Genomic DNA, 27,250 nt, shown 5'->3' with positions numbered 1-27,250 from the left:
TTCTTTGTGAACAAACAAAATTTGCATCAGAGAAATACCTGACTGCTGCCAATTTCTACTCCCAGCTGGAATGCTCATAGGGCCTCCAACTTTGACTACCCACTCTAGTTGAAAGCCCCCAATATGCATGTAATTATTTCAGGCTAAAAAGTCCACCTTCCATGCACACGCAATGGTATGTGGTTGCTAGGTGATGCAACCACTAATTTCCTTTCTTCACTAATGGGTTGGGGCAGCCACTGTTCTTTCCCTCTCCTATGACTGAGTCTCTTACCTTTTTCACAGCTGTTGTCCTCTGTGCCCTTCTTACTGTCACTTTCATTTCTGTTCATCCCTACAATCTCCTGTTCTGTATCTGCCTTCACATTTTCCCTCCCTTTCCTCTCACAGTCTTCTGTTCCCAAGTCAGCCCTCCTGTTCTCTACATTACCTTGTCCATTCACCTGACATGTCTAAAACCCTGTGGCACCACTTCCCAGAGCACAGGTCAGTTGATTTTGACTTGTGGGATTCAGGCTGCAGGTCTAAAAATTGCCATGTAGATGTTCAGGCAGGAGCTGGAGCCTGGACTTTGAGACCTTCCTCCCCGCATTGGGTCTCAGACCTCATGCTGAAGCATGAGGCTGAATGTTGACATGATAGTTACATAGCCCTGTAGCCCGAGCCTGCTGACTTGGGACAGCTATGACCATGTTGCAGGTCTTCTATCACAGTGTGTACATGTTCCTACAGTTTCCTCAGGAAGTGCCTAAGTGGGGTTTGGGGAAGGGCAGAATGGCTTCTTTTCACTCAGGTTGGCTGCTGCAGGGCATTAGCTATGCCCGTCACTTGGACTACATGGCTTCTGGCAGGTTTCAGGGTTCAAGAGTCATCCCTGAGGTAACAGACTAGCATCGTCAGACCTGTAGATAGGATACAGAGAGCTGTGTTTATACTTGTAACATCCTTTTATTTAACAGAAATCTAATGCAATATATGGTAGGTGTAGATAAAATACAGAAGTTAGAGACTTACAGTAAATTCAGTGTGTATATTTATTATGTGGAAGGCTCAGCAATCTCACAAGGATTTATAATAGTAGCCTAGACAAATTCATTCCTTTTTTTCCCCTGATTCATGTAAGAAGTCATCTATTATCCTGGGAAAGCCTTTTGTTGTGAGAGGAGCAAGGACAACCTCTTCTCAAATTACCCATTGTATTATTTGTACATCAGTGTATTCAGGGATTAATACTCAAAGAAAGATAGTAGGTGTTTGACTTTAATGGCTGGCAAACATTCCTTATCTGGGAACTCAGTTGATGACAACCAAAATTCCCAGCTTTATTGTATTTTTGTTTGGCTCAAAACTTGGTATCCATTTGTCCATAACTTTTATGCCTTATGTTTATTATTATGCCAGTCTGCTACACTAGGTGCAGGGTGTCTTTTTTGTTACAGGAATTAGCAATCAAACTAGTATTAGACAGTGTGGATTCAGGGCCTGACTCAACACTTTGTTATTCCTGTTTCACGTCATTTAAATCAGTGCCATAAAACTGAAGTAAAGCAGTGGTAAAATAGCCCCTCAGAGTGTGTTATAAGCTAAAGGAATCTTGTTTTGTAAGAAAAGAATCACTGAGCTGTTGTGTGGGGTTCCATCTGGGATCCACCTAATTTGTGCTTGTATCTTTTGAGGAATGCATAAAATAATAAAATACACCAATACTTTGGCCTTCATATTCCACAATACTTGCTATTAAAAGGTGAATGTGTTCAGAAAAACAACATGATATGATTAATTAATTTTAAACAAGGTTTGTTCTGGTATTTCTGAGGCATATGCTAAAGAAGTCCAGCAAAACTGGTGTGAACAGTAGCTTTGTTACTGGTTGGTTGTGCAGTGAGGCCATTGAGTTAAAAGAAGGGACGTAGGGAACATGTAGTAATATAACTGGTCCCATCACCAGGATGTCTATATGCAGTAGGGCAACAGTACTGTATAAACCATAACTTTTAATTTCTTGACTTTTGAGCTTGCTTCAGACTCCAGCCATAATTCCTTTTAACAATGAATTTAAATTTAACTATGAATTTCCTTCAAGCAAACCAAAAGTCCTTTGACTGTTCGAGCATTCTGATCAGTTTAAACTGTAAATGAATGAGCTGCAGACTCATACGCTCATTTCTAACCTGCAGTGAAGACCACTGCCTTTCTGACTAAGTTCATGACGTGTGTGAAGTGTTAACAAGCCAGGCTCGAGTTAAGCAAAAAATGTTTGTGGTGTCCAAATACTTCTTTTACCCATCATTTCTCATATACATAAAAGGGTCACTGCTAATTTGAAAATCACATCTGTCTGAACATTTTTTATCTTTTATTGTTGCAAGGAACACCAGAACTTGCTAAAAAGAAGAGATAAAAAGGGGGAAATCTTTTTATTTTATCTATATACCACAGCTATAAATACCTGTATGGGCAGAGATGTTTAATTTCTTCTCTTTAGGCATTTGACAGCCCCTTTGTAGTTACTTCCACTATTTCCTCTGTGTAGTCAGAACCTGATCTAGAGTCACTAGGGTTGCCAGAACAAAAAACAGGACTATGTAGCACTTTAAAGACTAACAAGATGGTTTATTAGGTGATGACCTTTCGTGGGCCAGACCCACTTCCTCAGGTGTCTGCGGACAGTCCAGTATTTGAGCTTTCTGTTCAGGAAACAAATTGAGAAAATATAAGTGAGACAATAGAAATGTCCAGTATTTTCTAAAAAAGATATAATGTAGATTGTGACATAATGTCAAGCGTGTCTGGTATTTTTGTTGAAACCATCTGGCAACCCTAAGAGTCGCAGAAGTTGAAGGACAGGAGGGACAACCAGATCAGCTTGTCTGACCTCCTGAATATCACAAGCCACCACACAGCACCTCCACGCTAACCCCAACAACCACAATTAGAGCAAACTATCACAGCCCACAGGAACCTCAAGTAATGTGTCCCACAGACAGAGAATGGGATGGAGCAAGGTGCACCTATGCCTGAAGGCCCCACAGTGGCAGAAGATGATGAGGTGAGATGTGCCCAGAAGATCCCAGCAACTGACCTTCATCCACATGCTGCAGAGAAAGAAAACAAACCCAAGATTATTGCCAATCTGATCTGGGAAAAAATTCCTTCCTGACCCAAGATATTGCAATCAGTTAAACCCTGAGCATGTGAGCAAGAACCAGCCAGCCAAGCACCTGAGAGAAAGAGAGAGAAAGAAAGAATGTGCAATGCTACCTCAGACCCCTCACGTAACCTAATGTCCCATTTCCAACTGTGGCCATTCCTGATGCTTCAGAGGAAGACTAATCCCCAAATGTATTTGCGGAAGGAGAGCTGATAAATCTCTTCCTGGCCCCTGCAGGTGGCTGGCTCAAACTCTGAAGCATGAGCTTTTAGGTACATAAATCAAAAGAGAGCCCCTTACCATCCAGGCAACCCTGTCATAAAGTTCCATACATAAATTTGCCCATTGAAGTCATGGGATTACTTAAATATTTAAAGTTAAGAATAGTTTTAAATGCTTTCCTTTATTGGCGGTTCTTAGTCAGTGTCCCTTTCTTTATGTATGAGTTTTTCATATGGTGGCAGAGGAGAGAAACATATTTTGAAAAATAGGACTGTGTTTGTAAAATCAGCTGTCATGCTAATTGACCTGAGCCCAAATTAAAATTTTTTTTGGAAGTTCAAAAAATTAATATAATCCCTGCCTATATTTCATGTTCATATGGCTCTGCATTTCCTAGTTCCAGCTGAAAGTGGGAGTCTGTTCTCTCTATGGCCCCAAAATACTTAAACTTATGCTTAACTTTAGGCGTAATCCTATCATTATTCAGCAGAAGTCTTCAGCATGTGTTCAACTTTAAGCACAGGACTTGTCTCATATTTACGAGGTTTGATGAGTTGGGATAGGCTTACTCAAATGCTTAAAATGGGGGAAAGCTGAGAAGTGCAGAGAAGCACACAGTTTCTGGAAAGATTTGCTCCGAGTCCTAGTAAAGAGGAGAGAAGTTAATTTAAATACAGATAGGAATTGTAGAGAGATGGTCGAAGAAAGAGAATCTCATTCAATTACATCAGATGAAGGCAGACAATGAACTATTGACAAATTTTATAAGTGCTTATATACAAATGCTAGACGTCTAAATACTGAGACGGCTGAACTAGAGTATGTTGTATCAAATGAAGATATTGATACGCATCACAGAAACTTGGTGGAATGAGATAATCAATGGGACACAGTTATACCAAGGTAAGAAATGTATAGGAATGACATTGTTGGTTATGCTAGTGAGGGAGTGGCACTATATATGAAAGAAAGCATAGTTAGATATAGTAAAAATCATAAATGAATCAAACTGTACCATAGAATCTCCATGGATAGAAATATCACGCCTGAATGATAAGAGTCTAACAGTAGGAACATACTACCAATCACCTGACCGGGATGGTGAAAGGGACCTGACAAAGGTTACATCTACACTGTAGCCTTCTTCCGGAAAAGCTTATGCAAGTGAAGCATGGAGTGGAATATCTCCACGTTTCATTTGCATAAGTAATTAGTGGCCGTTTTTGCTCAAGAGGCTTTTGCACAAAAAGGAGCTGTGTAGACATCTCCTTTTTGTGCAAAAGCCCGCTTTTGCGCAAGGCTGTTCTTCCTCATTTTTTCAGGAAGAACGGCTCTCGCACAAGAGGGGGATTTTGCACAAAAAGGAGCCGTCTACACAGCTCCTCTTTGCGCAAAAGCCTCTTGTGCAAAAATGACCCCTAATTAATTATGACAATGAAGCGCAGCGATATTCCACTCCGTGCTTCATTTGCATAAGCTTTTCCAGAAGAAGGCTATAGTGTAGACATAGCCATACTCAAGGGCTGTGTCTACACTGGGCCACTTATTCCGGAAAAGCAACCGCTTTTCCGGAATAAGCTGCGAGCTGTCTACACTGGCCTCTTGCTTTTCCGGAAAAGCAATGATGATCTATTGTAAAATTGTCAGTGTTTTTCCGGAAAAACTATGCTGCTCCCATTCAGGCAAAAGTACTTTTCCGGAAAAACTGTTCCGGAAAAGGGCCAGTGTAGACAGCACAGTAGTCTTTTCCGCAAAAAAGCCCCGATTGCGAAAATGATGATTGGGGCTTTTTTCCGGAAAAGTGTGTCTACATTGGCACGGACGCTTTTCCGGAAAAAGTGCTTTTCCGGAAAAGCATCCTGCCAATGAAGACGTGCTTTGACGGAAATACTTATAACGGAAAAACTGTTCTGTTTTAAGCATTTCTGGAAAAAGGTGCCAGTGTAGACTTATCCAAGTAGATTAGAGAGGCTACAAAAAGAGAAAATCCAATAATAATGGGGAATTTCAATGGTTCCCATAGTGCCTGGGAACATGTCAGGACAGGATGCAAGAGACTGAAATTCGTTTTGGAAACCTGGTCCTGGAAAACCCACAATGGAAGGGGCAGTTCTTAATTTAGTACTAAGTGGCACACAGGAGCTGCTTCATGAAGTGCATGTAGCTGAACCACTCGGTGATGGGGAGGAGAATACCAGAGAAACCCACCATTGTGGCATTTCACTTCAGAAAGGGGAACTACACAAAAATGAGGAGGCTAGTTAAATGGAATTAATAGGGACAGTCACAAGTGAAATGCCCAGCAAGTTTCATGGAAACTTTTAAAAACCACAATAATAGATACTCAAAACTATATATATGCCCCCAAATTAAAAAAAAAAAAAGGCAAGACAACCAAAAAAGATAACCACTATAGCTAAACAACAGAATAAAAGTGGTGGTTAGAGACAAAAATATATATTTTTAAAAACTGGAATGTCATATCCTAATGAGGAAGATAAAAAGAGCATAAACTCTGGCAAGTCATGTGTAAAAGTATAATTAGGAAGGCCAAAAAAAACCAAACCAAAACAAAAAACCCAACCCCTAAAAAAACAAACCACAACTGAAGAACAACTAGCAAAAGACAAAAAGAAATGGCAGCTAATGTTAAGTACATCAGAAGCAGGAAGCCTACCAATCAGTGAGGTCACTGGACAACTGAAGTGCTAAAAGAGCACTCAAGGAAGGCCGAGCCATTGCAGAGAACTTACATTCTTTGTCTCAGTTTTTAGGGCATGGGAGGGAGATTCCCACATCTGAGCCATTCTTTTTACATGTTCTATGTGAGGAATGGTACCTGACTGGTGGTGGGTAGCTCCAGCCTCAGCCCTTCCATCTGAGGCCCCACTTTTGTGGGGGGGCATAGAGCCCTTCCCCCCAGGACCGCAAGAGCTTGCCCGGGACCGCAAGAGGCGGGCACCCGCCTGGGCTAGTGCGGACATCGTGGACCTCGTCCATGATCTCCGCACTAGACACAGGAAAGTGGCCGGCGAGGGCAGGAGAGCTGCCAGCCTGGCCATCCCAGAGCAGGTGTGCAAGAGAATCAAGGGGGTCCACTGAGACCCCCGACTCTGAGCCCTGAGCTTACAGTGGCCGTCCTGGGTCAGACCAAAGGTCCATCTAGCTCAGTAGCCTGTCTGCCAACAGCGGCCAACCCTAGGGACCCTGGAGGGGATGGGCCGAAGACAGTGACCAAGCCATTTGTCTCGTGCCATACCTCTCCAGCCTTCCACAAACCTTGGGCAGAGACACCACTCCTACCCCCTGGCTAATACCACTCCATGGACCCAACCTCCATGACTTGATCTCACTTCCCTTTAAACTCTGTTCTAGTTGTAGCCTTCACAGCCTCCTGCAGCAAGGAGTTCCACAGGTTGACTCTTTGCTTTGTGAAGAACAACTTTCTGTTACTACTTTGAAGCCTGCTACCCATTCCTTTCCTTTGGTGTCCTCTAGTCCTTCTTTATAGGAACTAATGAAGAACTTTTCTGTATGCACCCTCTCCACCCAACTCCTGCTTTTAGAGACCTCTATCCTGTCCCCCCTCTGTCTCCTCTTTTCTAAACTGAAAAGTCCCAGTCTCTTTAGCCTCTCTTCATATGGGATATGTTCCCAGCCCCTGATCATTTTAGTTGCCCTCCCCTCTCCCAGCCTCTCTCTTCCCCTCTCCCACCTCCTTTTCCCAGTCTCCCCCAGTTTTGTTCAATAAAGACAGATTCCATTTTGGAAGACACGTTATCTTTATTTTGTACATCAAGAAGAGGGGCTAGGGAAGGGTAAGTGGAAGGAGGTGAGGGAGGAATGGGGCACGAGCCCCCGATGGGGAGGACTGGGCTTGCTCCGCGGGCTTCTGGGGGTGGAAGCTCTCCTGCAGCCCCCCAATTGCCCCCTCTCCTCAGATGGCAGGCTGCGGCAAGTGCAGCCGGGCTGATGGCCGAGTGGTGTGATGTGCCCAGTGTGGGTAGTCTGGGCAATCCAAGCCAGGACTGCTTTGCAAATGGGGCACCCCTGAGAACTGTCTGTTCGGGGTGGGGGTCGGGACCCTTTAAGCACAGCCCTCGGCTAGCCTGAGACAGCATCTCCATGCTCTAAGTCCTCCTCTGATGCCCTCCGGCACTGCTTCCGGCCATCCTTAACCCCGGTTCAGGGTCCACTTAATGTGGACATGCTAGTTCGAATTAGCAAAACACTAATTCGAACTAGTTTTTTAATCTGGATGCGTTAGTTCGAATTAGCTTAGTTCGAATTAACTAATTCGAACTAAGTTAGTTCGAATTAACGTTGTAGTGTAGACATACCCTCTGTTACTACTCATGAAAAAGATCTTTGAGTCATTGTGAATAGATCTCTGGAAATATTTGCTCAATATGCAGAGGCAGTCAAAAAAGCTAAGGATATTTGGAATCATTAGGAAAGGGTAGGTAATAAGACAGAAAATATCATAATGCCACTGTATAAATCCATGATATGCCCACACCTTGAATAATGGGCAATTCTGGTTGCCCCATTTGAAAAAAGATATTAGAATTGGAAAAGGTACAGAGAAGGGCAACATCAATCTTTTATGGGTATGGTACAATTTCCATAGAGGAGAGAATACAAAGACTGGAACTGATCAGGTTGGAGAAGAGATGACTGAGGAGTGCTATGACAGATTGATAAAATTATTAATGATGTGGAGGAAGCGAATAAGGAAGTGTTATTTACCCCTTCTCATAATACATGAACCCAATTATATTAATAGACAGCTGCTTTTGAAAAGAACAAAAGGAAGTATTTCACATAACACACCGCCAGCCTGTGGAACTCATTGCCAGGTGTTGTGAAGGACAAAAATATAACTTGGTTCCAAATAATTAGATTAATTCATTGAGGATATATCCACCAGTAGCTATTAGTGAAGATGGTCACAGACACAGCAACGTGCTTTGGGTATCCCTGAACTCCTAAGCTACATCTACACTGCAAGGTTTTTGCACAAAACCGCCCATTTTTGCACAAAAACCTGCAGAGCGTCCACACTTCAAATGCGCTTTTGTGCAAGTAAATCAGCAGTAAAACGGCAGAACAGAGGGCTGTTGCTGGTGTAGGTAAACCTCCTTCTATGAGGCATAACTCCCTTTTGTGCTACAGCTATTGCGCAAAAAGGCAAGTGTGGACTCTTGCACAAGAAACCCTTATGAGAAAAAGCACAGGTGCTCTGATGGCCATTCATAGAATGGCCATCAGAGCTTTCTTGCACAAGAGCATCCATGCAGTGTGGACGCTCTGTTGCGCAAAAGCACATCGCTTCTGCAATGCGCTTTGAGGTGTGGAAGTGCTCTTGCGCAAGAAGTTTTTGTGCAAAAACTCTTGTGCATAAGGTTTCTTGCACAAGAAGCCACAGTGTAAACGTAGCCCCCTAGAAGCTGGGCCTGGACACAAGGGAATGGTAAATTGATAAATTGCTCTGTTGCATTCACTCTTTCTGAAGCATCTGGCACTGGTCACTGATGGAAGAAAAGATACTGGGCTAGATGGATCATGTGTCAGACTCAGTATGGCCATTCTTACATTCTTAGGTATATGCTTTCATGTTTTGCTAAATCAGAGCCTGTATTTTGCACTTGATTGGAAGCAAAAGGTACCTCAAAACAAAAATATGCACTCAAACTACTTTCACAGGATTTACAATAAAATTTTGCTATCCAGTATGATTTGGATACTTCATATGAGGTGCAAATAAATGGGGAAATAAAAATTACTACTATAAGGCAAATGCTATAGGTTTTCAATGGATAGAATAGACAGTTTTTCTTAAAACAAAAACTTTGAGTTTTCTTTAGTGTATAAGAGTGATCACAATTCAAGTCCCCACAATAGCAGTGTGGGGACTTGAAATCTTCAATTAGTTTAATACTGTGACTCTAACATTGCTATTGGGTCATGTTGCCATAAGCGCTTGTTGGAAATTTTCTGTTGGAATGATTTTCTGACAGAAAATGCAGTTTCTGCAAAATCAATTTGTCCCTGGGAAAATTTAGATTTTGTTTTTTTAAAAAAAATCAATTCTTCTGTTGTGAGAAGCAAAATGAAATACTTTGTTTAAGGTCAGTTTGTCTTGAATCAGAGTATTTAGTTTTGTTGAACTCACTTAAACAATTTTATTTTAAATAAGTTCAATAAAACATTCAAATGAACTTCTTTAGCAGCACTTTGCCTTTTAAATGTACTTTGCGCTACGGTTCTCTCCTGTTGGCTAAACTATATCTCCCATAATGCAATGAGGATTTCCTTCTGACTAAGCATTGCATGGTGGATCATGGGAGTGCTAACATAACACTGTGTTGTTATGGGAATTGCACTCCAACTAGGGAACCTGACCCATCAAGGAGAATGGGAATATCAGGATCCAAAACTGCAACTCCCATAAATCAATGTGCACAATGGGAAAGTACATGTGAATGTTGAAATACAAATATAGGGGAGTTAAATCCATTCCAGTTGGCAGTGATCTTGGCAATCTTAGCAAGGACATGAAGGAGTGACTGGGCATGGAGACTTTCACTCCCTATTGGGACAATAAAGGGGGAAGCGTGAAGTTTCCACTGCTGTCCTATACCTCTTCTTTTGATAAGCAGAAGACTTCATCTCCAGAACTTAATTTACCCCATTCCAAGTAGAGATGTTAAAATGTGTTTATTTTTGTACACATGTAACAGCTGAAATTTACAGTGGTTACACATTTACATTTGGGGGGCCAGGCGGGAGATGGTGCTCGGATAGAACTGGCTTTTAAGCTGGTTTCCTGTAAGCACCGCCCTCTCCCCCATGCTGCTGCCTTATATTAGAGGCAACTTAAAAGCTATATCCCTGCGCATACCACCTCCTGCCTCCACCCCTCGCTGCTGCCTTTGTGGGAGACAGCAGCGCTGGACAGGAAACGGCTCCATCGGAGCTGGCACGTGGGAAAAGCCAACTTAAAAGCTTGTTCACTGCATGTACTGGCTCCTGCCCACCTGCCCTCTTCTGCCTCCGTATCTGAGATAGCTGGGCGGGAGAGGTGGGGTGGACAGCTCCGCGAGAGCTAGTACATGCAGTGAACTGGCTTTTCGTCAGCTTTCCAAACATGCTCTGGCTCCCACCTCTCCTCCCCTTGTCATCTCCTCATGTAACTATTAGGATTAACGGATGAGCCCAAGCTCATTGGTTAATCGTGTAAACAGGGACATGCTCACATCCCTACTCCCAAGTGCTCAGTCCTGTAAGGCACTGAAAGCTCTGGCTCTCACTGAATTCGTTGGGCACCACTAGGTGCTGAACACTTTTGAAAAGCAGATAATTTTTTTAGGTGCCCATATATAAATTTAGGAAGCTGAAGATACTCATTTTTTAACATTTTGGTTCTTGTTTCTAATTCACTGTTTATGCCGTTGGTTTCCTTTTTGCATTTCAACAAGTTTAGACATTTTAAGCTAGATTGGCCTGTTTATATTTTTATTTTTATGGCAAACAGAGCATACAGTTTAAACCTAAAATTCAACTAGAAATCTTAAAAAATTAAAAATCTTGAAATTATCTTTATCTACCATGTTATAAAAAATCCTTCATACAAAATCTATATCAGTGGTCTCCAGTGTGGTGCCCACGGGTGCCATGGCACCTGCCGGGGCATTTATGAGCGCCCGCCTAGTGACCAGGGCCGAACCGAGCCATTCTTGTGCCCCAGGCGCCCGGTGCATATGCAGCCCCCTGGCACCCAGCAGCCCCGAAAGGTTGGGGACCACTGATATATATTTTCACCTGAGCAAATGTCAGTGTCCTTCTAACCTAGTTACATCCAGGAATCTCAACAGCAGAATATAATCACAATATCTCTGATGTGTAGCAAACATTTGTTAAGCTTTTCTTGAATCAGAAGACCATATCCTTTCTGCTCTGCATTGCTTGTAATGTTATGAATTGTAGAGGACAGGTTTGTTTTATGTATTAAATTGATATTATTTGCAGATTACCATTTCCACATGTACTTACAATTTAAAACACATGAATAAATCTATATTGTCCAAAACCATCAAGAACTATTTTCCTCTCCTCTTCACCCTACATAAAGGAAATCTTCCTCTCCTAAACTATTCCACAGGAAAAGCATGGATAAATAGATAAGCTTTTAACAACTTTATGACCTTAACCAACACTGGGCAGTACAACTGTGTCAGCTGAAAACCCATTTTAAACCTTGGCAGAAACTGTGCATTGTCGTATCCAACTTCTGTAGCACCCAAACTAACAATACTAACATGTTGTTTCTGAAACCAAAGTATCAGCAAATAATTTTCTTTGTATCCCATGTGTGTAAAATGGAAGTGGTTTCTAAATAGTGTTCATAAAAGGTGTGGGCTTGATCCAGATCTGCTTACACCAGTCTCACTACGTGGAGTCACTGCTGATGTATACCATTCTAAATCAAACCCACATGGAGATCCTATGTGTTTATATAGTGTTTATGGGTGGTGATATTTGTTTCATAGCAGTGTCTTGATTTGGTTTCTGTTGACAAAACCATGACTTAAGAAAATGATTGTGATGACAAGAACAGATGTTTCCATGCAGTTTGCCATAGCAAAAAGAGAAAACAAAACAAAATGAAACACCACCCCCAAATAAATAATCTAGTGTTTACTTATAAGCTGGTGTTGACTGTTCCATTTTGCCAATGAGTAATGATGACTAGTAGCGATTGGTGAGTAGTTTAAAATCCTGACTTGATAAAAAGAGAATAAGCTTGTAACTGCCTCTTTGTGTAGTACAATCTCTTCTATACCATAGACTAGAATACAATTGCTGTAATCACCATAACAAATCTTACTTGGTAACATTTTTCCAAGTCACATAAAATATGTCTACACTGCAATTAAACACTGGTGCAAGCCCAAGTCCAAATGCCTACATCACAGGGTATGTCTACACTGCAGATTTTTTTCTGGAAAAATGGCCGTTTTTCTGGAAAAACTACACTTACATCCAAACTGCAACTGCGTTCTTTCGACAAAGTTGAAAGAACAGAGGGTTTTTTCTGACAGTAGTAAACCTCTTTCTATGAGAGAGAAGCCTTTTTCTGAAAGAGTTCTTTTGGAAAAAGGCATGTGTGGATAGGGAACGGGGGGGGGAGGGAGAGAGAGGGAGGGCGGTTCGAAAGAAGAGGCCTCCAGGAAGAATCACAGGTGCCCTAGTGGCCACTCCATCCACAGTAACCACAACTGAAATGTGAGATAGCATCCAATCAATGTGGACACTATCTTTCAAAGAAGCAGATCACTTTTTCAATGAACTTTTGCTGTGTGGACGCTTTCTTTCGAAAGAAGTTTTTCCTGAAGATCTCTTTCAGAAAAGCTTCTTCTGAAAGAAGCCTGCAATCTAGACATAGCCGTAGTGTTACAGCCCTCTATCCTGAGTCCTGTAAGCCCAAGTCAGCTGACATGGCTGTGGTTGTTTAATTGCAGTCTAGACCTACCCTCTATGGCTAGGATGGAAAACTAAAGGATAGTAGAAGAGAAAGAAGTCTGGTGGCACTTTAAAGAATAACAAATTTATTAGAGCATAAGCTTTTGTGAGAACAGATGACCATTAATTAAAAAACTGGTCAGTATTTGTGAATGTTGTAATATAAGCTATAACCTTTAGTAGCAACACATGAAACAATTAAATGACAAAAGCTTGGAGTTGGCAGCCAGGGTAGAAACTATTTGAACTAAAGCCATAAGAAAACCTTTAATTCAGAGATCATCTTCAGTCTGAGAAATTCTCCAACTTCATTTAATCCAACATGCGTAGGAAAAAGTGTTCCTGGTTGCTTACCCCTCAGCAATTCAAAAGGTTGTTGGTGGTGGGTTTTTGTTTTTTGTTTGTTGTCTTTGAAGAAATCAGCAACCCACGTTATGTTTTAATGAGCAGTAGGGATTGGCATAGTCACTTCTATTTCAAGCAAGGGGAAGGAAATACCTTGCTTGAATGGCCTGGTAGAACTTGGGCTGCTGGATAGTTGTTTTTGGAAGTAAATAAACCAGAGAGATATTTATTTTGGGCGCAAACATGAAAGAAATAACTGGCAATGAGGAAGCTTGTAATAAGGTTGTTCTCTAGACAAAATACTTTTCCTACCACAGCAGAATATAAGAGCAGAGTTGAAAGACTGGAAAGATGGATGGGGGTTGGGACTTTGCACTTATACCATGGCTGTGATTCTCATGGAAGGAACTAGGTTCCCAAGTCTTGGATCAGAACTCAAAAATCCCAGTTCCTCCCAAAAGGAATGACATAGACTTTGCAGGGATATATTGGTGACGTCATGCTGCCTAAGTGAGAGCCTGTTCATGGCTTTGGTGTGAAGGCAGAAATACTGTACTGTAGAATGTGTCTGAAGACAGCTTAGTTTGCAAGCAGTTTGTAACATTGAGGTAGTATTCTGCTCTAGTCGTAAGCTACAACATAAACTCTTCTGTGAACATAAGGCACTTGGGTTGCAGATAATTGTAAATAACATTTCACTTATCACAAGATGCTGGGGAAGTAGGGGGATAATATACTATTAACAGTTAAGGGTACAGGTGTCTAACCAGTACATTTAAATATCTTTTGTAATACTGCATTGATATCCCATTTAGTCAAGAGTCAGAGAGGAAGAACAACATGCACATGGTGAGCTGTCAGCTTTTTTTTTTTTTTTTTAACCTGGAAGGGGTGCACTAATTTGTGGATGTCGTATCACTGCCCTCTACTGGGTGAAATATTGTCAAATTGCTTTACATACATATTGGCTCCCCCTGTTGGCTGAGCTAATGGAGCTGCCTGTTGGATTAACTTGGACAAGCAGGGCTTAACATGTAACTTCTAATAGGCCTTTGACATGGTTCATATTAGAGAGAGGGGTATAGAGGACTATCCTCTGTCAGGGTAGATGCCTTCAGCCTGTCCTCTCTTAAATCCCCTCTTAAGATGCACTTCTTCAAACAATGTTACAGAACATAGTCATATACTTGATAGTGAGAAGAATGCAACCCCCCTTTTTTAAATGGTAAGACCACCAAAGAAACACTGTGGCACCACAAAATGTGTGCCAGACTCCACCTCTTGCTCATTCTGTTTTATGAGGCATCCCATTCTCTTCAATATGCTTATGTGCTGTCTGACTAGATTGTAGTCTCATTGGATTCCTATATTTTTACATTTTAAAACCCTCCTAGAATATTATGGCTACTACACAGCTAGGACCATGCCTTTTTTATGCGTGTGTACAGCTCCCCCTTGTAGTGTGGAGGGGAAGGTCAGCTAACTCCGCAGCAGGATCCTCCTTCCTTCACTCACACTCTGCGCCACATGGGATTCACCAAGGGCCTGGGGTGAAAGGATGGGCAGTGGGAGAGTCAACAAGATAATGAGGATAGAGCTTGTGAGGACTGTCACGAGAATCACACGTCCGATGATGAATACCCAAGGGGGGAAGGACAGAACCAGGTGGACAATTTTATCAAATACAATTATTTATTTATGACAGTGGTGAATTTATAGTATTTATTCTAAGATTTTTAATAGACCGTGTTAATAATGAATTTACAGTATTTATTATATTTATTCTATGGCTTCTAGTAAAACGTGTCAGAGATATAGGGATGGGAATGGCAAGGGGAATAGTCTCTAATCTTAAAATATCCAGCTACAGTAATTAAATAACAGTGATAACTACAAACTCTTATGTACTACCCAAAAACAACTACAACACTAAGCTTATACAACAGGAAAAAATCAAATCATACATACCAACTTACACAGCACACGGAACATTTCACAGATATCGGTTCGGTTGCGAAGGCCTTGGTTACGCCCGAGAGTCGCGGGAGGTGGCTGGTCGGTTGATCAGGCCGGCAGCGCTTGGAAGTATACGAGAAGGCACACGCACGGTGGTACGTGTGTTGCGAAGACCTCCTAGAGCGAACTGTGCCATGGGTATTTATCCCCAAATCTGCACATCACTTCCCTGCGCTTGCATATTACCATATATGGCCCAATGGTCACCAAGTGGGGGGGTCGGTGTCCCAGGGGTTGGGCCGAAACTGTGCTGGTTTCATGCGACCAGGTAAGCCCCGCAGTTCTCGCGCCAAGGTGACGGGTGGGAGAGTCTGAGGCTATTTTCCCCTTTTCACACCTTTCCTTTTTTCTAAAGGCAATGGTATGCAGGAAGGGTGCGGCCGGTTTCTCTCAAGGAGTACTGCAGCCCACTATAACAAGAGCGGACCTGGCCAAACTTTTTTACGGGGGGGGGGGGCAGTTTCTTTTCTCTAACAAGGACAAGTAGCATCTCATACATCCCAGCAGAGATTGTCTGAGGTCCATGCCCAGGATCTCTCCAATAAGGTGTGTCCTGGAGCAGCTGAAGGTGCTACAAAAGAACAGTGTTTTTGGCTTTGAATCCTTGCATTCCACAAGAACCCTGCAGATTTGTGGGGGTGTAAGCAAAAATCTCTTCTCTTTTTTTTCTGCTAGATGTAAATTCAATCCCCTTCTTCCTGTTTTTGTCCCCTCCCTCCAACTTTCCTGAATGAGGAACACAGAGGATGCTCTGTGAGGAGACCCTCCTAGAATTTTTCCCCCATGTTGTGTGTTGATGTTACTGCCTAGTAGAGGTACAGTCTGGCCTACTGATAATGAATTGCAAGCAGAAGCAAAAAACAAAGGTGAAGGAGCCGACAGTTTTGTCTTTGAGGACAGCATGAATTGCTATTAGGTAAGGAGCTTCTGCACAAATTTCAAAAGAGATTGCATGCCGATATGCTAACACATATTTTTAAGCCCTAGGCTAAGGCAGAGACCTCTTTATTTGGAAGCAAAGATCACTCACATTCTCTATGGATGTGCCCAATGTCACAAGCGTGATTAAAGATAGAGGTATTTTGTGTGTATGCCACAGCAGATTACCTTTGCTCCTGTCCCACACGAACCCCATTTCTGAATTTCAGTTACTATCTTCCTTCTACTCTGGAGTATTACTGTACCATATTCAGAAGTGATTGACTCGTCAGGAAAAGGAAGTAGAGAACAGTTGTTGAATCTTTAGGTTGTAACAGATGCAGTATTAGTCTGATTGCATTTGACTTGAAAGTAAAACAGCCCAGAGAATGTTACAGCAGCTTTGTCTAATAATTTGTAGTGATTTTCATATGATCAAAAATTCTCAGTTGCAGCTTCTACTATTTCCATTCTGTGAGAGAAGACATTTCATCCTTTACCATGATGCTTCAGGCTCATTGTCATACCAAACTCATTTTCATCCCTGCTATGTGAAGCTATAACACAGGTTATGCAATTAGCAGGAAAGTGTTTGCAGGAATGATAAGGAAAACTTGACAAATGAAGTACTCTCTGGGGTCTCAGTTCTGCTGCGGCTTCACTAAACAGAGCATGCTTTAGTACCCAATTTAAAGACAATGTCAAATAATTTAAGCCCACAATTTGACCTTCCTTATTCAAAGCATCTCTGTGGCTATAGGATTTTCACAAAATAACAAAACTGTGTTTTGCAAACATCATTAAGGTTCAAAAGTCAAGTGCTCAAAATTTGGAAATATCAGAATTAAGCTTGCCAAGGTAACCTAAATTCAGCCCTCTTGATCATTATCATACAGTCTTAAACTACGTGATCATATGCTATTTTTCCCACAAACCGCTCCCTCATTCAGTGCACAGGATGAATGGAACTTACTCAAAAAGTAGCAATTCAAAATTTTCTCATATCATTGTTGTTCAGTGTAGGAATGTCCGAGAGTAGTCAACTACCCATTTAGCCTAGGCTTATTAACTAGTTAAGTCGACTACTCAACTATTCACACACACCCCTTGCTGCCTCTCTGTCAGAGGCAGCAAGGGGAGGGAGAAGCAGGAGCAGTGCTTGGGGAAGCTGGCTTAAAAGCAGCTTCTGCCTGCACCAGACCCAGGCTCACTGCGGGTAAAGGCTGCTTCACCAGCAGCCCTTGGTTGTGAGGGGTCCTGGCTCCCCACTGGGAGCCCCCACAAACAGGGGCTACTGGACCTGGCATACCTTGGTCTTACTTGGCCAGGTGTCAGGGAACAATTGGTCCAGTGGCAAACCTGCCACTGCTCCATGGGAGCATTCAACTGCCTTTACCATAAGGCCAGCCTGTCTCTTCCTGCAGTCTCCTGCCTCTCTCACCACACACTTTTAAGCTTCTGCAGCAAACAAAATAAGCATTCTACAGCCAGATTTCCTTCACTACACACCCTTGTTTCACCCCCAGAGCAAGTCCATCCACTCTGTGTTCTGCAGGAGGCAGGGGTCTTTTGGAAAAAAACAGTATGTGTCCATGTTAAGACTGTATCATAATGCATACACACAAAGGGGTTGAATTAAGGCTGCAAGTGTTTCATAACATCTGAGTGCTTAACTTTGTAATTGTCTAAGTTTAAAAAAAAAACTAAACTGAAATTACATCAAGTGGCAGGTCGAAACCCACATGGGCCATCAGCAGGATTGGAATTTTTAGATTCATTACACGACCTCAGCCACTTGAGCAAATGGAGTAATGGAGAGTAGGATTACCAGATGGTTTAAAAAAAAATCGGACACACTTGAATCTCAGATGGGGGTGCAGGGACCGGCTGGGAGGGCAACGGGGTTGGCCAGGAGGGGATTGGGGGGAGCGGGGCTGGCCAGAGGAGATTGGGGGGCAGAGAAGACCAGCCAGCAGGAAGCAGGGCTGGCCAGGAGGGGATTGGGGGGAGCGGGGCTGGCCGAGGGGGAAGTGGGGCGGAAACCGGCTAGCAGGGAGCGGGGCTGGCCCGGGTGCACAAACATCCTGGGGTACTGCCCATCCCGTGCACGGTCCTGGTGGGGCGCACGGGTGAGTCTGGCCCTGGGGATTCCATCTCGCCCCTGCCTCTGCCCCCCCCCCCACTGCATAGTTGTGTACTGCCTGGCTGGTAGACACGCTCATCAGCCAGGCAGTACGCAACTACATACTGATACTCGTGATAAGAATAAAAACGTAATTAGAAAATACTGGACATTTATATGTCCGGTATTTTCTCAATTTGTTTCCCAGACAGAAAGCTGAAATACTGGACTGTCCGGTTCAAAACAGGACACCTGGCAACCCTAATGGAGAGCAATAGTCGACTGTCATCCTCTGTCAGTTAGCACTTGGGGTGGAATATGAAATGCATGCATTGCCAGTGGGTTTCACGGATATTTGCTGACAACAAAGGAAAGCTGAGGCACAGGAATCTTGGGTTCCATTACTGGCTCTTTAGGCGAGTGTTCTTTAGTGGGCACAGGCCCTTTGGCCCGTTTCCCTCAAGCTTGGCCTCTTCCGTCCCAATCTTGTCTCTTCACTGCCCTTGGCTCTTTGTTTCCATCCTATTCTCTTTGCCTACTCAGTTACACTGGGCATTTGATAGTGGTGGGAGGCCCTATGCTTGTAGAGACGTTGAAGCCAGCATAATGCTTTCAGAGGCACATTGGGAAGGAAATGTACTTGCCAACGGTCCTCGCTACAATTTAAGAAAAGATTCAGCAAGGGTTCTTCCTCTGTACAACTTTCTTGGACTGGGCCAAATCCCCTCTTGAGCCAGTAATTTAATCTGCCTCCTTTTGGGGCTCTAAGCACAGCTAGTAGCATTTATTCAGTCCTCTCTCTTCCCCCCCCCCCCCCCACCTATGTGTAAGGGAATGCAAGGAGCCCCCAGAGGTTTCTGCTGTTGAGTAGGAATGGAACGAGCCTGCTGCACAAATGGGGAAGGACAGACCCTCCGCTGAGAGGGGGAGGCAAAGAGGGGAACTGATTCAAAAGGGCCCCGGGGTCCTGGCCGCCGCAACAGCTACTGTGGTGACCAGAGCCCCCCAGGCTCTTTAAATCGCTGCCAGAGTGGGTGCAGAGGGCTGGTGCCGCTTCTGCCTGAGGCCTCACTCTTTCCAGGGATATGGAGCCAGTTCCTCCCTCAACTGGCCCAGGGGCCTGGCAAGTCTGCTAGCCCCTGCGGGGAAGTACGTAAAAGAGCAGGGTCAGCATACTGTTGGCTTGTGGTGGATCAGAAGCGCAAGGTGAGGCAGGAGGTGGTAAACCAATGATTTGCTAAATCCTTGAGGAAAGACATTTTATTTTCAGGGCTTATGGACCTTCAAGGACCTTTATGAATTTTGAAGAAGGTTCTATTTTAAATTGGCCTCCTACAGAGAATAAAAGCTATAAAAGTGAAGAATTACTTTAGAGATGATTTGAAGGTATCTGTCCAATCTTCCGTAGCATTAACTATGTGCAGAATGCCCCTCTGTTGCCACATGGAAAGGATGGTCCACGTGTCCATTCTATTTTGTCTTATGACATTCATCTGTACTTGGATTGCACTCTCTCCTTTGGATGCAGTATCCCACTATGCACTCTTTTTCTAGCAGTCAACCCACTGTTGCTCAGAGCTGTCTGTGTAGCCTTAGATGAGCTGATTAAGCTGTGTAGTGTTACCAAATATTTTTTAGTTTAGATGTTTTGAAGTATGAAATACACATACATATTTTACAAAACTCTGCAGGGTAACAAGCCTCCTGCAAAACAGCCCCTTCATTACCTAAACAACCAACTCACTTTAGTCCACTTTGGCTAGCACTACTTTCTTTAGGAGAATTCCATCGCTGATATAGTATTACAAGCTTACTGGATGTTGCATGTCATCTTGGTGCAAATGACCATGATCGGAGTGTAGATGGACACTGTGGGACCTAAGAAAGGGAAAAGGACCATTTTAAACTAATATTATATATGTTCAACTAACAAGGGTGTTTTATTCAAAACTCCCAGTGAGAGACATCTAAAAAGCAAAGATTTGTGATGAATACAGACTGGTATTTGGTCATTAATAAATATTTATTGCATTTATATATTCAGAAAAAATCAACCCCAAATTAGATTTAACAGACTGACATATTAGAGCCTGACTTTGAAAGACATTTTCAAATTGGAAGGTATTGTGACAATTCCCTTTGCTTGTCACCTTTACATGGACAGACTTAAGAAAATTGGGATTCACTGAAAACTTAAAGGAAAAGATCAAATATAACAGAACCAGAAGAGTCTGAGAAATAGTTTATAGACTAAGACAGGACATGTAGCTGAACAAGCTGAAGAAGAAATACAGGGATCAAGAGAGTATTTTTTTCCAACTTCTCCTGTATTTCAATGTAATATGTTAAAGCCACAACATAATATTTCTCCCTACTTTTGGTTGGAATGGAATGGGATGATTTATGAAGTGAGATACTATTCACTATGTATCAGCAGGGTATGAGAATCGGGCCATTGTATGAAATGGTTCTAGTACCATGTGTGTTAACACCTGTCACATTTTATTTTGCTTCAGACTACAGCCATGGTTACCAGGCCAATGGTAGACAGCATTCTCTGTCTGCGGGATCAGAGATGGAAAGATGTGCGGAGCATACTGACCCCGGCCTTCAGTGCTGCAAAAATGAAAGAGGTAAGATGCAGTAAGTGCCACTGCTCTAATATAAAGCAACTGATGTTTTGTCTTCTGCAAGCACTTTCCTGCTGCACTTCAGGGATATTTAAAGGACTGTCAACATGTCATTGTCAAACTGTTCAGGCCCCGTTATTGTGTTTGTATTGGCACCATGTGGGCCAGAGCCTCAGCTAGTACACACCAACATAGCTCTATTGACTTCAGGTCAGCTGTGCTGTTCGGTCAGAGCTGAGTATTGGGCCTTACAACTTTCTCCAATAAGAAATCAACTTGCCCGTAAAAATATAGTAGATGTAATAAATAAATAAACTTTTAAAAATAAGCTGCTCTGGTTGACTAAGAAGTACAGAAAAGGTTAATGCTTTCCACCAATCAGAACACGGCTTTTCAATATTTGCAGAATTAGCAACTCTCACTTTATGGCATGAACCTGTCAGTCTCTTTCACACATTCCTCTCCCCCTCTTCCCCCTTAATTCTGGGATATAATAGATATTGGTTACTGGAATGTAGTTGCAAGATAAACACTACTGACTGAAAATAAATATTTCAGTGTTGACCTACTGCTAATTTTCTATACATTTCTCAGCATTTAGCTACCAGTAGGAGACCATTATCCTGTGACAAAGTTATATTCCATTGACACTATATCTCTTAATTAAATGCAGAGTAATGATTGGTTAAACTCTGCTTTAAAACAAATTTTCCTTTTTGCATTTATGCTGAAAAGTAAATACATTCCTCACTTTGGTGCCTGGTTCTTGGTTATAAAATTTTCCACTGGGCAGAAGCTTGTATTATTTTGACATGTTGCTGTCGAAATCCTCAGTAACATCTAAATGTGTCTGGCTTCTTTAGCTCTATAGACAGCAGTTGCTTAGCAACACCAGCTGTCACCTCCTTATTATGGTAAATTCTAATTGGCCATAAGCCTGGCAAGGACCGCTGATTAATCAGAACTGACAATATCATTGGTTATGCATCTAGACACTGACTCTGTCACTGGCTTGATAGCAAATTTCATAGACGGGATTTTTTAAATATTCAAATGATTATTTAAGCAATGCTGTGGCTGTAGAGGAGAGCTTTTTGCATTTCCTTAGCTAAAATTAATCTCTCTTACTGAACATCATCAGCACAGAGCAGTTCTGGGCTTCAGCTTTTGCTGTTTAAACTAACAAAAGGTTAAACCAATCACCCACCTGGTTTGTACAGAGCAACCCCTGCTGGCACCAGTCAGGCATACTTTAGAGGGGGAAAAATTCTTTGGACATTGTGCTGTGTGATGATGATGCATGTAAGTGTTTGCAGAGTTAATGTGGGAGAAGAACCCACACTGTTACATCTCATTCTTCTTGGCAACGGAGGAACAGCACCAGAGGACATTAAAACTAGAGGGTTATGCCTATACTGACTTAATACCTAGCAGCAAGCTTGTGTGTGCACCCTTAGCATGTATATCTTAGCCTTCTTTAGTGACCAGATGTCCCGATTTTATAGGAATAGTCCCGATATTTGGGGCTTGTCTTAAATAGGTGCCTATTACTCCCACCCCACCCCATCCTGATTTTTCACACTTGCTGTCTGGTCACCCTAGCCTCCCATCTTTTGCTCTCTGTTCCAAACTGTGTGTGGATGCTGAGACTGTTAACATGCTGTTAGTTACTAGAAAAAGGAGACTTTTCCTACTTTACTGTACAAGATGAGGAGGAGAGTGTTCAAGTCTAAACAATCAGGGAAGAGCTTCCTTTGAACAATGGGGGGAGGGTGCACGTGTGCGTGAGTGCATGTGTGCGCAAGAAATGCTCCACTTCCCTTTGTTCAGAAATTTTGTCTCCAGTTATGGGATCCCCATAAGTAACCTAAATCAGTTTGTTCAGTTGCTTCAGCAACATCATTCAATATCTATTCTGTTTCTGCATACCCTGTGCTTGCTTTTTTCTAGCAGCAAATGCTTTTCTGATAGGGGTGTTGGTTATTGTACATGATTCTGAGTGAAATAAAATAACCTCTTTTGAATGTACAAGCTCCTCATCCTTGTATATCTTTTTAAATCAAAAGCGGTGTTCTGTCCTGGGATTTGAGTTTAACATGATTTAACTCCTTGCTCACGCAAGCTTCTCAACGCTGCTTAATTTAGAAGTCATACTAGAATTTCTCAAAAGAAATCAATATTCACTCATTGGTATCCATCTCCCCTTTTCTTAAGCCTCCCACCTTTAGTGCTTCCTATACAGTCTCTAAAGTACTGCAGTGACAGAAATACTAGCTTTTTGTATTGCCATATTACAGCAAGGCCTGGTGCTCATAGCTTTTCTATATAATTAATCCTATTAGTGTTTCCATTATAAAACCCATCTTTCAAGGAGCAACAAATTGGCTGCTTTTGGTGTAAAATTTGGCATCTAAGAGTTTGGGCGAATTGCCTGTATTTTTTTCCCTCCTGCACCCTTTTTAATTTCTACCATGCTCAGTCTAGATATCATAGGTTGGAATTTGTTAGCCACTATCGCTTCAGTGTGGCGTTGCATTTTAATGGCATTTGAACTATAAGGTTGTCATGTTATGAGGCTTCACCTGCAATCCAAGCCAAAGAGGGGGAGTGGCAGGAGATGGCCAGCTGCTTTCTAAGTAATTCTACTTTCCAGGAATCTGCCCACCTCCTTTCCCAGAGCACTGGGGCCTTAGCACAGGCTGATCTGGCTCTAGGAGATGCACCCCTTTTGCCTTTTTTTTTCTGGAGTACTTGCATTGCCACGTCCCCTAGTGTTCTTTTAAGTTCTGTGCCAACAGGATGTTCCATGAGATTTACAGAGACTGTGAAACACCTCAGGGGATTCTGGGAGTTGCACATTAGCAATGTAGGTTACAGCTCGATTCTGACTAAACCACTGTCTATTTGGATGCTGGATAACAGAGAGATTGAAGCCTGAAGTAGGGCAATAGCCTAACGAATCTGTGTGCTGAAGACAACCAGCACAGCTGCCAGATAAATTACGTACCTAGAAAACTGGGTCTAGGAAACCTAACCCTTCAGTGTTAAACACATTGGCCTCTCCTACTTGAGCTACATCCTCAGAGATGGCAGTAGCAGTAGGCTCCTTATCTGGGGGCTAGTCACTAGGGTTATGTCTAGACTACATGGCTCCGTCGACGGAACCATGTAGATTTGTTTATTGGGCAAAGGGAAATGAAGCGGTGATTTAAATAATCGCCTCTTCATTTAAATTTAAATTGGCTGCCGCGCTGAGCTGACAAACAGCTGACCAGCTGTTTGTCGGGTCAGCGCACTAGTCTGGACGCTCCACGATCAACATCAAAGCCCTTTGTCGACCACCCCAGTAAACCTCATCCCACGAGGAATAACGGGCTGGTCGACAAAGGGCTTTGATGTCGACTGCGGAGCGTCCAGACTAGCGTGCTGAGCCGACAAACAGCTGATCAGATGTTTGTCGGCTCAGCACGGCAGCCATTTAAATTTAAATGAAGCGGCGATTATTTAAATCGCCACTTCATTTCCCTTTGCCTTCAACCCTAATCTACATGGCTCTGTCTATGGAGCCATGTAGTCTAGACACAGCCTTAGAGGCAACATCACATGTAGAAAGCTAGTACTTTATGATGTGTCTAGATGGTGTCCTGGGTTGACAGACCTACAAGGCCGTCACCTTCTCTTCTTTTCCCACAAAGCAGGGGTGTAGTATGATTGGAGAATTCACTTAAAGAAACGTAAGGAATTTTCCTGTACACTTTGTTGTATTCTGAAAAAAATCAGCCAGAGGAAGATACCAATGTCCTGTCTAATCTTTTCCATCCAAGAGCAGATTTTTTCCATCTATGTGCGGAGTAAATGTTTATGTGCACTAAGGCATGTGTGACTATGCACCACTAGAAGAAACACAAACCTAGCTGTGGGCACTCTGCTAATCAGCTGGGCAGCATTTGAATCTTTTCTGAGCAACCCTCACAAATAGCCCGGCTTACAGGCAATGCTGGCAGACACCAATTATGGAAAATTTCAACAAAGTTGTTAATAGCTCAGTGACCATGCCTTTGCTGTCTATTTTAGGAGATTTGTTTTTCTAATGTGTTTCAAAATTTTGAACTCGTTCACCCTGAATCTCCAAACTTGTTTGTATTAAAAACTGGAACACTATTTGAACTTTGTTTTCATTGAGTTCTATAGGTGATCATTTCTCCCTTCTCTTTTTCTAATGAACACAAAAAGGCTAGTAAAACAGATCACTCTTATTGGAGGAGATTTTAATGCTTTATAGTGTAAGGCATTCAGGTATCAAAATGATGAGTTCAGTATAAGAACATTGATTCTCCTGCAGTCAGATCTGTGTCAGGGATCTCTGCGCTCATGTGGAGCCCCAGTGGAATCACTAGCAAATCTGATTGCAGGATAGACCATAGATTATAAATGTTCTGGGGGCAGGGCACATATCTTCCTTTATAATTATCCAGGAGATAGCCAACATGAACCAGGATTGACACCTATGGTATTACCAATATAGGAGCGATAAATAATTAGACTAGGAGAAGCAGCACAAGACTGGGAGTCAGGAAATTTGGGTTCTCATCCCAGCTCTGCCCGTGGCTTCCTACATGACCTTGAGAGAGTGCTGCATACTTCAATCTCCTCTTCTGTAAACAATAATACCTGCTTCATGAGGTTGTTGTACGACTTAATTCATTAATGATGTCAGGCACATGCTTTGAGGTCCTTGGATAAAAGATATGTTAGAAGTATCAGAGCTACCACCAAGATTCTTTTAAAGTTCTCTCCAGGTATAATATAATGAATCAAGAGAAGATGTTAAGGTATTTGTGCATGCCATAGTGATCTTGATACCCTATTTAGCATTTCTTGATAAAATAAAGAAAGCACTTCTGATGATCCTGCAGTTCTGGACCTGTCAGATTTGATAAATAAATCTGCTCTTTCTTACCGCCAGCATGAGCAGAATCCTATTGATTCTTATTTATTCTGATTGTGTTGCAGTGCTCTTGCCATCTCCTATCAGTATACCTGCAATCCTGCCTGCTATTGCCTCCCATTAAAACGAAAGGGGAAAGTGTGCAACATAGCATAGCATTGTCCTAAATAATCTGGGAAACAGAGCTTGTATTAATGCAGCTTTTCTACCTGAAGAGAGTTGCAGCAAAGCAGAACTTGTGGTGGTGATGTACAAACAATGATTTAAAAAAACCCCAAACCAAAAAAACCCTCTCCTGCCCATTTCAGACATTGGGATCTAGCAGATGCAGCTAAAATGAAGGGTCTGACATTGCTGGCTGTAGGTCAGAATTATGAGTGTAGCTCTGTAACCCTGAGCTCTCCATAAGTCAAAGGTGTTTTGATAGTACCCTCAGTTCTTTGCCATGGTTGCTGGGCTCTTCAGCAAAATGCTGGTGTTTTACAGCTGCTTCCTGAAGTATCACTTGGGGAGGTGCAGCAGTTGCCCCACTTGTGGGTCTTTCACTAGGAAAAGCTATTTCACAAGTGACTGAAGCTATGTCTATACTACAAAGAAAAGTCGGAAAAAGATATGCAAATTGCGAACTGCAGTTTGCATATCTTTTTCCGACTTTTCTTCCGAAAGGGGTTTTTCTGACATTTGGCCTGTCTACAAAAAAACCCCTCTTTTGGAACATTCCTTCTTCCTCGTAGAATGAGGTTTACAGGGATGCTGGAAAAAAGTGTCTGCTTTTCCAAAAAATGTTCTGGAAAAGCAGACGCGTTCCTTGGATGTGGCAGAGCTTTTCCGAGATACCTCTGGTATCCCGGAAAAGCTCTCAGTGTAGATATAGCCTGAGAAGTGGGGTAAAGGTGAGAAGTTGGGTGAAGGTAAATTAAAAGAAGCATGAAAAATGTTGGGTGACCACATATGAGTCAAAGAAGATAATTTGTAGGATGGGAACCTCTGAGTTCCTTATGCCTCAGCATTAAACCCTTCATTGGGGTTCAGTTAATGGCAAATGAAGAGATACAGTTTCATTTTGTCTTCTCTAGTGCTTAACTATGATGAACACTGGCATAAGCTCCCACCCCACAGATGTTCTTTTGTCACTCTTATATGCTGTCTCCCACAATTTCTCACCCTTCTTTTTTGCCTTGACTCTTGTAAAACTCCTGTTTTTTTCAGTCATCTGGACTGGGGAAGGCTCTTCAAAGCCTGTCTGCTTACCACCAGAGTTGGGAGATGGAGTTCCAGGGTGGGTTCTCCATTACTGGCCCAGCTGCTGCCTTATCTATCTGCTGCTAATGGTCCACCACCTCTTCTTGTAGTTCTTTTCTCCCATTCCTCAC

General features: G+C 42.5%; 1 protein-coding gene across 6 annotated transcripts in view; it reads left to right on the top strand.

Moving 5' to 3' along the window:
- TBXAS1 (thromboxane A synthase 1) overlaps nt 1-27,250 on the top strand; it is a 349,992-nt gene that overhangs the window by 184,063 nt on the left and 138,679 nt on the right. For all 6 annotated transcript variants that reach the window (XM_075939406.1, XM_075939367.1, XM_075939378.1 and 3 more), the window contains one exon: nt 20,816-20,932. In XM_075939406.1, the coding sequence (XP_075795521.1) occupies nt 20,816-20,932 (117 nt within the window). The remainder of the gene's footprint in view (nt 1-20,815; nt 20,933-27,250) is intronic.

The sequence above is a fragment of the Pelodiscus sinensis genome, chromosome 1, assembly GCF_049634645.1.
Source record: "Pelodiscus sinensis isolate JC-2024 chromosome 1, ASM4963464v1, whole genome shotgun sequence".
Classification (NCBI taxonomy): domain Eukaryota; kingdom Metazoa; phylum Chordata; order Testudines; family Trionychidae; genus Pelodiscus; species Pelodiscus sinensis.
Note: the sequence above shows the minus strand (reverse complement) of the source record. Positions and strands in the feature narration are given on the sequence as shown.